Below are 13,613 nucleotides of genomic sequence, written 5' to 3' on the forward strand. Positions count from 1 at the left end.
GGAAACTCCTCATCGCCTTCATTGACCTGACCAAAACATTTGAATCAATAAATCACATGGAGCTCCGTGCTCCAGAAATTTGGAATGACCAAGAAAGTTCATCGCAATCCTAAAACTTGCCAACTTGTTCCATAGACACACCACAATCTGAATGAAAAAGTTGCCCCTTAAGTCCCTTTTCAAACTTTCCTCCCTCTTCTTAAACCTATGCCTTCAGGTTTTGGCCTCTCCTACACTGCGATAGGCAATTCATCCTATCCGTGGTCCTTATAATTTTATAAACCTCTATGAGGTCACCCCTCAGCCTCCAACGCTCCAGGGAAAATAACCTCAGCCAATTCAGCCTCTCCCTGTAACTCAAACCCTCCAGACCAGGCAACATTTTTGTAAATCTATTCTGCACCCTTTCAAGTTTAACAACCTCTTTCCTATAGCAGGAACATGGTGTTTGTCTATTTTCTGTCCCTTCCTCTGTTTAAGGACCTGGGGGGAGTCTGCAGCCTGGTTGTGCTACTGAGCTGTACACTCTGACAGCTCTCCACCAGGACTGAATTATTTTCTCCACATTTTATGAATAATATCAATCTTTGAATTACCTTCAGTGACCTCAAGGTTTAAAAAAGTGAAACGGAGATACTCTGAGTTAAGTTTCGACTATTCTGGAGAAAGGTGGCAGGATGCAAAGTCTATAACCAGGAAACGAACTTTATGCAGGGCCGATGGCATTGTCTGTAAAAGTGTGGGGTGCAGTTTCCTTCACATTGTTGCTGACCCCCTACCATAGCCATTTCACCTCTGCTGGTTCACAAGTGGACCCCATGCTGTGCAGTCACCCCCCCCCCCCCCCCCCCACCTCCACCCCCAACTACTGTCAATTCACACTTGGGATAAGTGGAAAAAAAATCAGTTGAGATGAAAGGTAGAGAATTTTCTATGTGTTGGGTCTAATATCTTGCAAAAGAGGAAAGCAAACATTTATTTGCTGTGCATGTCACATCATTATCTGTGTCTGTAGTTTTAAAAGTGTACAAAATATCCAATTTTCAACAATAATTCAGTAAGGCCAGCTTATTTTCCTATCTGATGAAGACAGTGTAGCCAAAGTATTACTGTGAAATAAATAGCATTATTTCAGCTTGGTTGCTAAATAAACTTTCACCTTGTAATATTGGCACAGCTTTCCACACTGCCACAGGCCCGAGGCTGGCAAACTGCCCAAAGGAACACTCCAAGAAAAACAAGGGGATTCCAGCAAGTGTCAGCATGACTATGTAGGGAATCAGAAATGCGCCTGAAAAAGATAGAAATGTTAGAAAATGTTACAGGGAATAATTCATGTTGTTTGAGACTGAACATTTAGCGAACAAGAACACAATTTTGATGAGGAAGCTCATTACAGTTTAACTGCAGAAGGCACTCAGTATTGAATATAAAAACAAACGACGAGAAATTAACATTCAGGTTCTTATCCAGTCCCTAGCACTCAAAAAGACACAAATTGCATCTGTAAATATGCGTGTTTACACAGTCATGGGATTTAAATGGAATTGATTATGACATCTGAATTACAATATCTCTTGCTTTGATTTCTCACTAAGAAATAAAGAGTCTGCCATTATGTCAGTGCTGCTGAGTCAAAATCGTGAAACTGGCACCCTAGCAAAGTGTAGGTCAACCTAAACTGTAAATGGACTGCAGCAGTTCAAGACAGCATCTCCCCACCATCTTCTCAAGGGCAACTAGGGGCGGGCAATAAATACTGGCCCAGCCAGCGACGCACTCATTCCATGAATGAATGAAAGTAATTACTTTACTTAAAGAGATGGTTAATTCATCAGATATCACCACTACTTCAGGTAAACAGTGGAGCAAGTTCAAATTTCCAGATAAAGTAAATATCTGCAGTGAATAAAAACCTAACAATCTGGGAAACAAAAAAAGGTCTTTAATAAATTAGGTACTTTTTATAATTGAATGACTGAAAACCCACAGGCAATAGCCTCCCTGAATTTATAATTGGCTTTTAACGATGCATCTACCTTGACATGGCCTCTATTGCTATTGACTGAACTTCAGTTAGAATGTGTGGCAGAGAGCACAGAAAATCAACTTTCACCTTCTTTCCAAGTGAGGCAGTGAAGCAGGTCATTGAACAATTCATGAAACCAATTTATGTTGTTCCTTTACATATTTCATTTAAAAGTACCACATGAATTTTGGGAATTAAATTAGAAACTAAGAAACTAGGGCCAGGATTAGGCCATTTGGCCCTTCGAGCCTGCTCTTTCTCTTCATTATGATCATAGTCGATCATCCAGCACAGTACCCTGTTTCCACTTTCTCACCATAACCTTGATACCTTAAACTCTCAGAGCTTTATCTAAATCCTTCTTGAAAATATCCAACAGTTTGGCCTCAACTACATTCTGTGGCAAAGAATTCCATAGACTATATCTGGGTGAAGAGATTGTTTTCATTTTCGTCCTAAATGGCCCATATGGACTGTGACCCCTAGTTCTGGACTCCCCAGTCATAAAGTCATAGTCATAGAGTCATACAGTATGGAAACAGACCCTTTGGTCCAACTCATCCATGCTGACCAAGTTTCCCATATTAAACTAATCCTACTTGCCTGCGTGTGGCCCAAATCCCTCTGAACCTTTCCTATTCGTGCACCTGTCCAAGTGTTGTAACTGTACCTGCATCTACCACTTCGTCTAGTAGTTTATTCCATTTACAAATTTTCCTTTGTGTGAAAAACTTGCCCCTCAGAAGCCTTTTAAATCTTTCTCCTCCCATAGGGAACATTCTTCCTGCATTTGCTTTTAGATAAGATTCCCTATAGTGTAGAAGCAGGCCATTTGGCACAAATCCACACCAACCCTCCGAACAGTAACCCATCTAGAGACATTCCCCTACATTTACCCTGACTAAAGCACCTAACCTACACATCCCTGAACACTATGGGCAATTTAGCATGGCCAATTCACCCTAACCTGCACATCTTTAGCTTATGGGAGGAAACCCACACAGACAGTGACCTAAGGCAGGAATTGAACCCAGATCCCTGGTGCTGTGAGACAGCAATGCTAACCATTGAGCCCTGTGCCACTCTCATTAGCATGGTTAGAATTTTATAGGGTTCTATGACAGTCCTCACTTCCCCGACTTATTCTTCTAAACTCCAGTAAAAATAGTCTGAACTAATCTAGTCCTTGTTCATACATCAGTCCTACCATCCCAGGGAGTAGTCTGCTAAACTTTCACTGGACTCCCTCCATAGCCAAAACGTCCTTCCTCAGATAAGACCAAAACTGCCTGCAGTATTCCAGCCATCGTCTCACCAAGGCCCTGTACAATTGCAGCATGACATCCCTACTCCTATACTCAAATCCCTTCAAGATCTGAGATATAGGGAGCAGATTGTATTAAGATTGTTTTGACACGTATCAGTGGCATTCAGTGGCAAAGTAGATTTCAATATAATTCTACACATATCTATTTTCACATGATGGTCAGGAAACAGAAAGATGTTTTACACCTGTGTACTTTCAAGTGCCACAGTCCAATGACATTTCATTGGAATGATTTATATTGATGGGAGGTTTCCTTGTAACTTAAAGAATGGGAAAAGAAGCCAATGGGAATATTTTTCAAACTAACTTAAAGGAGCATTCCTAATACTTGCGCATCTCTAGCAAAACTAAGGCAAGAAATGACTTGGAAGTGGAAACCTGAGCTGTAGGTATGTAAGTAAGCTAACCTGTTGTGTGAATAATTCTTTAGCAATTATATATTTAAAGACATCCTGTAATCTGATTCCTAAGGGTGGGGCTCTGTTCAGAAATTGGAGAAGTTGCTTTGTAAATGCTTCTTGTTACACATTATATGGAAATATGAATGTTTCACATAAACATGAGGAAGAAAAAGGCTGGAAGTTCTGTGCACGATCTCCAGGCAGACATATTAAACAGTCTGTGTGAAAGGGCAGTGCTCTGTCTCCCCCCCTTCTGACAATGCCCTGGAGTTGGATATTACTCATTTCTAAAGGATGAAAAATGCTGGAGATGTCTTCATAGAAGTACTATTTTCACGGAAGATCAATTTAATTTTAGATTATTATGGGGCAGCATGGTGGCTCCGTGGTTAGCACTGCTGCCTTACCCGGGCTCGATTCCAATCTTGGGCGGCTAACTGTGTGGAGTTTACACATTCTCCCCACGTCTGCGTGGGTTTCTTTTGGGTGCTCCAATTTCCTCCCACAGTTCAAAGATGTGCAGGTTAGGGTGAATTGGCCATGCTGAATTGTCCACAGTGTTCGGGGATGTGTAGGTAAGGTGCATTAGTCAGGGGTAATGCAGAGTGACAGGGGATTGGGTGTGGATGGGTTACTCTTCACAGGGTCAGTGTTAACCTGTTGGGCCAAATGGCCTGTTTCCACATAGTAGGGATTCTAAAAAAAAGTAATTAGCACTCTAAACCTCTGTAAGGACAGGGCATAGGTATTGTTTTGTTATTGAAAATATGTAATTGTTTGACATTCATCCCTCTATTCTGAAAGACTTCTCTCTGGCACTGCACAGAATAATCAATGAGTCTTCAGTCTCACCTATTCAATTGGCCATATCATAATTTCCAAAGAAATTTATGATGTCAATATACATTAATGTATGGAGCATGTTTAATGCTTAGTTCCAGTTCTGAAATTCAATCCATCAACGAAGTGAAGCCGGAGAAGACCGAGCTTGTCGAGTTCATGTCAAACTGAATTAAAATACTTTCTGTCTCTTTGATACAGTGTATTGATTAAAAATGTTGTGACATTTCTGCTCTTGGTTTCCTTTGATCACTTTCATTGCATTGCATTAACCCGACTTCAATATCATTGAAGTTTACATTATTTGCATGCATGATTCATAGAATCTCTACAGAGTGGAAAGAGGCCATTCATTCATTCTGACCCGTGGAAGACCCCCCCCACCCCGCACCACGTAAACTAGCAATAACCATGGCCAACCCACTTGGCCTTGGATACTACAGGGCAACTTAGCATGGCTCATTCGCCTGCACATTTTTTTAGATTAGATTCCCTACAGTATAAAAACTGGCCCTTCTGCTCAACAAGTCCACGCCGACCCTGTGAAGAGTAACCCACCCAGACCCATTAACCTACCCTATATTTACCCCTGACTAATGCACCTAACATTATGGGCAATTTAGCATTGCCAATTCACCTGACCTGCACATCTTTGTGACTGTGGGAGGAAACTGGAGTGCTAGGGGAAACCCATGCACTCTGTAAAACAGCAGTGCTGACCATTATGTCATTGTGAACTTGCATCTGGAATCCTCACTAGAATTTCTAGACAATGTACAGTTTAAAGCTATAGTGAAATTAGTATTCTTTATACTTAGCTCAAATCTACATGATTTATCTCGTACTAAAGGGTTTCCAGCTTTATTGAATTGAATTTTTTTTACTTCAAGGGTTGACCCCTTTAATTTCTTTCTGCTTTCTCTGCCCTGTAGTTTGGACTTGATTACAGTACCTCCTCCGTTTCTGTAAGCCAGGTACGGGAATCTCCAGACATTGCCCAGACCCACAGCGTAACCGATCATCGAGAGCAAGTAGTCAGCCTTCGAGGACCAGTTCCCTCGTTCTACATTCTCATCACCTTCACTTACATGGTCATTGGTTGCAGCCTGGGGGAGAGAGAGGAAATAACTGAATCAGAAACTACACCTGCTCTGTAAAAGCATATAACTACAAAAACACTGTGCTCTTCTCCATCTGGAGTAACCGGTTGGTAGTTTGGAACCTACTGCAAACCTCCACAATTCACACTTGTCAAATTCCACAACACCTTTCAGGGATTTGTATGAGTTTACTTTCACGACTGGTAAATACTCACTGTGTTCTCTGGAAGTTGTATTTGTTGACTTTTCTTTAAGAACCCAGGTAAAGGCAATTGCTTCTTGTCCATTTTTGAACAATGATGAATTTCTCTTGTTTATTGAGGGTGGGATGGAAAACTCAGCAGCTTTTTTTGTTCAAAGATCTTCCAACTTTGTCTTGCTCCGGGACACTTGTTGAGGTTTACTCAGCTCCACAGTAGGTAATGCCTGTTACACAGTCAGAACCCAGTTCCTTATATGCAATTTAAAAGGGGTGTTGCTCTGTTTATTCAGATTATGATGACATCCAAGTTCCCAGAATATTTCTTCAATTAATACATCGATCTGCTAGAACAAAATGATCAATTGTTAACTATTTGTATTAGTGTTGAAAATTAAAAACAAGTAAAGCTATTCAGTATCCGCAGGTTAGGTAGAGCTGAACTTTTTAAGGGAAAAACATCAAACACACCTGCATCAATCAGGAGGTTAGGCAAAGCAGGACTGCGTGTTGCTTAAAAATAGAACAATCTTTTCAAATGCAGAAACTTAAAGGAAATCTATTGGTGCCTGAGTTTCTTTCAGACTTTGAACTGGCAGTCTGACCATTTGGTCACGCTCCAGTTATTCTGAATCTACCTGCTTCAGCTTCACTTCCAAGTGGGCTCACATCCACCGCAAAGTGAAATCTGTACATTTGTACCTGTGCTGCTTACGGTGTACCTGTTATCTTGTGCATTTGGTATTTACATTGTGTTGCAGTAGCAATGCTGTACTGTTAAATCTAACAGGATCTTGGAATCAACTGTCCTTAACATTGTTAATCTATTACATCGATAGACATTTATTGTTGTTTGTATTTGTGAAAATACAGTAACTGTGTATAAAGTCATCACAAAAACAGCACAATTACATTATTAGTGGACAGATGATATTTCGATTAAATGAAGTTCCTCACTTTAATCTATCTGTGGTAAGGTAACATTGAGCATGCTGTCCAATATCTGAAAGCTCCACATATTTTCTCACGAACATCATTCACAGTAATTGTTACTCAGTTGGGTAAAGGGTGTGATTTATTAAAAAAAAGGTTAGTTGTGTTTAGTAGAGCTGCAAGAACTGGCCTTTGAAGCTGATTTTTAACTGCTCAGATGATAATATTTTTGAAGTGGCATCCATCTCTAAAGAATAATAAAATGATTTAAAAACAATTGCATTGTTGTAAAATCATTTCATTATACTTTTGAGATGGATGTCACTTCAAAATTATTATCATCTGAACAGGTAAAAATCAGCTTCAAACTACATTGTTTTTAATGAGTAAAACATATTTATTTTATAATATCATGTAAAGAATTTTGTGTTTTGAGTAATTTATATTGTACCAATGAGACATTATAGTGTTTCAACAGGACCTTGCAAAACCGGTATGTCCAGGGCAGGAGGGACTTTCCTGAAACTGTTTCAGAATATATTTTCACATTGTGCGGCAGTTTTTTTATAACAAAAACTGCAGTAATTTTGGAATTAAGCTGCTTCGAAGGGATTGATTATTACATTTGTAAAGTATTTGGTAAAAATATCATTGTGATTCTGATTGGTACGAAGCACAGCACAAATTCCATTCCTTAAGATACACACAGTGCTAATAATCAATAAAATAAAACCATCATAAACATGATACTGAAAGTGAGGAATGAAACATTCACAGTTTGCTTTAACCTTCACAGGAGAAAGACAATGACTTTATCTTTGAGGTAATAAAATGCTACAAAGTGCTTCACATGAGCGTTACACAGAAAAAGAGAAAGGCGAGATTAGGTAATGAAAATGATCAGCTTTAAGGAGTGTCTCAAAGGGGAAAAACAAAGTAAGACATTTTTAGGAAAGGCATTCCGGAGTTTAGGTGACTGTAGGCATTGTTATCAGTAGTTAGAGCACTTAAAGTCCAGTTGCTTAAGTGGGCGGAATGAGGCGAACACAGAAATCTCAGTAGGTGGAGGGGCTGGAGGACACAGAAGCATTCAGGAGGAGCAAAGTCGGGGAATGATTTGAAAACAAGGATGAAAAGTTTAAAATCAAGACTTTGCTTGGTTGGGGACCAATATTTCTGTGTGCACATGGGTGCTTGGAAGTTTTTTGGAAGTTGGATGTAGGCGACGAACCGGGGGGTGTGTTGGAATAGTCAGGCTGAGGGAAATTAAGGCATGAATGAGAGTTTCAAGAGCAGTTGAGACGGAGTGACGTTGGTTGATGTTGTGGAGCTAAAAATAGCTGATCTTAGAGGAGACGTCATGATTATGGTCGTGGAATATCATCTTGTGGTAAATTTTGACTCCAAGGTTGCAAACAGACTGGTGTCATTTCAGACTGTTGCCAAAGACTTTGAGTATTTAATAATGCTCTGGGAATATTTGTCAGGTTTACTCAGAGCTCATTACTTGCCAAAGATTGTTGCAGTCTGGTTTCACCCACTGGCTAAATTAGATGAGTCAGATCTATAGGGCAGAACTTAATGAGATTTAAGTACATTTCAGTACAGAGAACAGCACCCAGACTATATCCCATTTACTGAGGATGAATAGAAGATTGCAGTTTCTATAGACATATTTGAATGTCGATATCCACTCTTGTTGTGCCTCAAATTATTCAGGCACTCAGTCATCAAAATGAGTGTCAGTTTCAAATCTCAACAATGCATTTTCACAGTTCATTTCAAATGAACAATATATATCTTTGATGAAGGGCTTATGCCCGGAACATCAATTCTCCTGCTCTTCGGATGCTGTCACCTGCTGTGCTTTTCCAGCATCAGTCTCTCGAGCATCTGCAGTCCTCACTTTCTCCTAATATATATCCCTCAGCAAAGCTAAATATACTTGAACTTGTGGAAATGTTCAGCAGCAGCATGTCAATCCCATTGATTACAAAATCAAAAAATTGCTACAGAAACTCAGCAGATCTGGCAGCATCTGTGGAGAGAAGGCAGAATTAATGTTTCGGGTCCAGTGACCGTTCTTCAGAACTGATGAGGGAGGAAAATATATGATGGAAGGAAGGAGAGGAATGAGAGAGGTAAAATGATCAGGATTCAGGCACTGGGAGGTCTAGGGTAGGTTTGGTTTTATGTTCAAAGGCTCATGCAATAAAGGCAACTTAATAGATGGTCCAAACCATAATGGCAAAGATGTCCACCAGCTCTTTTATTTCTTGGAGAAGATGTGGTTAGAAGGAATAGAGAGATTGGTTGATAATAGGCAAAAGAAACTAGGGGTTTTCTTTGAGCCCCAAGATAATACTGAAATCACAGTCTGTTTTGACAAAGGGAATGATTAGCAATATTGCTTGATGAGGTATTTATATTATATAATCATCACAGTGTGGAAATAGACCATGTGCCCCCTTTGAAAAGCATCCCACCCAGACATATCCCATTCCTGTAAACATGCATTTCCCTTGGCTAACTTGCCTCTCCTTGGACACTGTGAATAATTCAGCATGGCCAATCCCCCCAACCAGAGCAGACACAGGGAGAATGTACAAACTCCACATGGACAGTCACCCGAGGCTGGAATTGAACGTAGGTCCCTGGTGCTGTGAGGCAGGAGTGCTTAGCAGTGAGCCACCATATCGCCCAGTAAACCTGGTGAGTAATGCTGAAACAACTGTGTGCATCTTTTGGGTATGTCTATAGGCCCTATGTTTGGGTGGAGTGGGAGGTTAATGATATCGACTGTTCCGGGGGAATGGACAGAATGGGAAAGGATGAAGGTTTTGCCAGGAGCTGAATATGAGGGAAAGGTTGAGCAAATAAGCAGCTGCATTAATATTGCGTCAAATGATGAGAGGAAAGCCAGTCAGCTGGAAATTGAACGCTCAGTTGGAAGTGAAGGATGGAGGAATTTGGTTTTCTCCTGGGATGGACACAGAAAGAAATGAGGTCAGAACAATATTCTTATATAATTCGCTTGCATTGGAATCTTTGCTGCCTTTGTCCTTCTAGATGGCAGTAGTCATGTGTCTGGAAGTGTTCTCTAAAGAACTTTGGTGAATTTCTGCGGCAAATCTCATAAGTTGAGGAAGCAGGATCAGACAGCGCTGTAGAGAGTTACAACGTAGCCAGGAAGGAACTGAAGAATGGACTTAGAAGAGCTGGAAGGGGGTATGAAAAAGCTTTAGCAGGTAGAATTAAGGAAAACCTTAAGACGTTCTACACTTACATGAGGAACAAGAGGATGGGCAGAATGAGGGTAGGGCTGATCTGAGATAGTTGAGGGAACTTGCGTCTGGGGTTGGAGAAAGTAGTGGATGTCCTTAATAAATACGTTGCTTTAGTATTCACTACTGAGAGGGACCTTGACGTTTCTGAGAACAGCATGAAACAGACTGATATGCTTGAACAGGTTGATGTTAAGAAGGAGGATGAGTTTAACATTTTGAAAGACATAAGGAGAGATAAATCCCCTAGATCAGACAGGATATACCCAAGGTTACTACAGGAAGTGAGGGAAGCGATTGCTGTGCCTTTGGCGATGATCTTTGCATCCTCACTGTCCACTGGAGTAGTAGCAGATGATTGGAGAGTGGCAAATATTATTCCCTTGTTCAAGAAAGGCAATAGGGATAATCCTGAGAGTTACAAAGCAGTCAGTCTTACGTCAGTGGTGGACAAAGGATGGAGAGGATTCTAAGAGACAGGATTTATGATTAATTGGAAATCTATGAATTGAGTAGAAATAATCAGCATGGCTTTGTGAGGGGCAAGTCATGCCTCATAAACCTTATTGAATTCTTTGAGGATGTGACAAAACACGTTGATGAAGGTAGAGCAGTAGATGTGGTGTATATGGATGTTAGCAAGGCATTTGATAAGGTTCCCCATGGTAGGCTAATTCAGAAAGTAAGGAGGTATGGGATATAGGGAAATCTGACTTCTGGTGGCAGAATTGGCTGACCCATAGAAAACAGAGGGTAGTAGATGGAAAGTATTCAGCCTGGAGCTCGGTGACCAGTGGTGTTTCTGCAAGGATCAGTTCTGCTGTTTATGATTTGTATAAATGTCATGGATGAGGAAATGGAAGGGTGGGTTAGTAAATTTGCCGATGATACAAAAGTTGGTGAAATTGTGGAAAGTGTGGAGGGCTGTTGTAGGTTGCAGAAATGGGCTGATAAGTGTCAGATGGAGTTCAACCTGGAAAAGTGTGAAGTGATTCACTTTGGAAGGTTGAATTTGAATGCGGAAAGAGGGTTAAAGGCAAGATTCTTGGCAATATGGAGGAACTGAGGGATCTTGGGGTCCATGCCCATAGATCCCTCAAAGTTACCACCCAAGTTGATAAGGTTGTTAAGATGGTGTATAGTGTGTTGGCTTTCGTTAACAGGGGAATTGGATTTAAAAACCATGAGGTTATGCTGCAGCTCTGTAGAGCCCTGGTTAGACCACACTTGGAATATTGTATTCAGTTCTGGTTGCCTCATTATCAGGAGGATGTGGAAATGTTAGAGAGGGTGCAAAAGAGATTTACCAGGATGCTGCCAGTACTGGAGGACATGTCTTATGGGCGGCACAGTGGCACAGTGGTAAGCACTGCTGCCTCACAGCGCCAGAGACTCAGGTTCAATTCCCGCCTCAGGCGAGTTTGCATGTTCTCCCCGTGTCTGCGTGGGTTTCCTCCAGGTGCTCCGGTTTCCTCCCACAGTCCAAAGATGTGCAGGTCAGGTGGATTGGCCATGCTAAATTGCCCGTAGTGTTAGGTAAGGGGTAGATGTAGGGGTATGGGTGGGTTGCGCTTCGATGGGTCGGTGTGGACTTGTTGGGCTGAAGGGCCTGTTTCCACACTGTAAGTAATCTAATAGAAGTTGAGGGAGCTAGGGCTTTTCTCATTGGAACGAAGAAGGATGAAAGGTGACTTGATAGAGGTGGACAATATGATGAGAGGCATGGAGTGGATAGCCAGAGACATTTTCCCATGATGGAAATGTCTATCACGGGGGGCGTAATTTTAAGGTGATTGTAGGACGGTTTAGGGGATTTGTAAGAGGTCAGTTCTTTGCAGAGAGAGTGGTGGGTGTGTGGAATGCATGGCCAGCAGTGGTAGTAGAATTGGATATTTTATGGACGTTTAAGCAACTCTTGGATAGGCACATGGAAGATAGTACAGTGAAGGGTATGTGGGTTAGTCTGATCTTAGAGTAGGATAAAAGGCTGGCACAACATCGAGGGCCGAAGGGCCTGTGCTGTGCTGTACTGTTCTATGTTCATGTAATTATTCTTTCTGAAGCCACATAGGTTCCCAAATTGCATGGCTAACATGAAGGTAATGTTGATTTTGTTTGGGAGCTCAGTAAACAGTATTTTGGAATAACATTAATGCAAAAAAAATAAAGTAGAGATATTTAATAAATAATCTACACATTGTAGTCATGCCCAAAGTTAAAAGAAATTACCCATCCATCTCTCATATTTCTAACCTATACTAACCTTAAAAATAATTACCTAATATAACCATCTTCCTTTGCCCAAACTTCATTTTCTGTGGCCGTTGAACTCCAATCCCACAAATTGTTACATTTAACTCTATATATTACACTTAATAATTTAATGTACATTACTCTGTCAATGATTGCTTTCTTTATTTATACGAAACATTGAATTAGCCTCAGATCTTCATGGAACTTGTCATCAAATGTTTTCCATCCCTGAAGGTTTGTACCTCAACTAAAGCAAAAAGTATTTCTCATGCTGATCGCTCAAGATCAATAATGAACTCACCAGCCCAAGATACACAGAGTGATTCAGTACCTCTTCGAAAATGTCCCACTGAGATTACAATGGGACCATAGAAAGCATCAAGAGTGAATTATGTGGCAGTAACACAGTCACGCCGATCAGATAGCTTTACAACATTATTGTTTTATCATTAGATGTGTTTTTTTTTCTCAATCTGTCATTTATGTGATGGCTACGTGACACATCCCTGTATATGTGATATTCTGCATGGCAGGCAGACAAAGAATAGGAATTAAAGAACAACAATTCCCTTTCAGCATTTTGTGGGTCATAACACATTGGAGGTATCTGAACTTCCCATTTTCATCATTAATTTGTTATTTGGATCATACATCGATGTTATCATCTTCTACACACCTTGTGTAATGATATCTCCTATTCAGAACATGCTCAAAGGCTTCTTTTACGTTTGTCGTCTTCATGAATTATCGAAGAATTGATTTAATTCCTTAATGTGAGATAAATGTCAGTCATGACATGTAACATATATGTCTCCTGGTCTTTGTCCCATCTGCTCACTATATAAGGATCATTAATCCAGCTATTTGTAATGTGGAAACTAGAATGACATTGAAAGCACTGGCAATGTTTATCGTGGGGCTAGCTCTGACCAACTGCTGTCTCAGAGTGGGGTTTCATCTACTGGGAGTGTACATGAGGACACATGGAATTAAATCCATATTCAGAGAATCATTCGCTGTCATTTCTACCACCTCCAGTAGGATACCACCACCAAACACATCTTCCCTTCTCCTCCACTGTCAGCATTCCACAGGGATTATTCCCTCCTTTGTCACTTTCAACAATTCCTCACCTCCCCCTCTCCCATGGCAACTTCCCATGCATTGACACCTATTAAACTCCTTCCTCTGCATTTTCCAAGGACCCAAACACATCTCCCAGGTGGAGCAACATTTTGCTTGTACTT

The 13,613-nt window shown here is 40.8% G+C and overlaps 1 protein-coding gene across 1 annotated transcript in view; it reads right to left on the minus strand.

The window, feature by feature from the left end:
• LOC140495734 (sodium- and chloride-dependent neutral and basic amino acid transporter B(0+)-like) overlaps positions 1 to 6,217 on the minus strand; it is a 30,984-nt gene extending 24,767 nt beyond the window's left edge. The window contains exons 1-3 of the mRNA XM_072594786.1: positions 5,913 to 6,217; positions 5,550 to 5,703; positions 1,160 to 1,291 (exon numbers count right to left, since the gene is read on the minus strand). Coding sequence (XP_072450887.1) covers positions 1,160 to 1,291; positions 5,550 to 5,703; positions 5,913 to 5,984 — 358 coding nt within the window. The 5' untranslated portion in view covers positions 5,985 to 6,217. The remainder of the gene's footprint in view (positions 1 to 1,159; positions 1,292 to 5,549; positions 5,704 to 5,912) is intronic.
• Positions 6,218 to 13,613: the final 7,396 nt, after the last annotated feature.

Source organism: Chiloscyllium punctatum, chromosome 25 (assembly GCF_047496795.1).
Source record: "Chiloscyllium punctatum isolate Juve2018m chromosome 25, sChiPun1.3, whole genome shotgun sequence".
Taxonomy (NCBI): domain Eukaryota; kingdom Metazoa; phylum Chordata; class Chondrichthyes; order Orectolobiformes; family Hemiscylliidae; genus Chiloscyllium; species Chiloscyllium punctatum.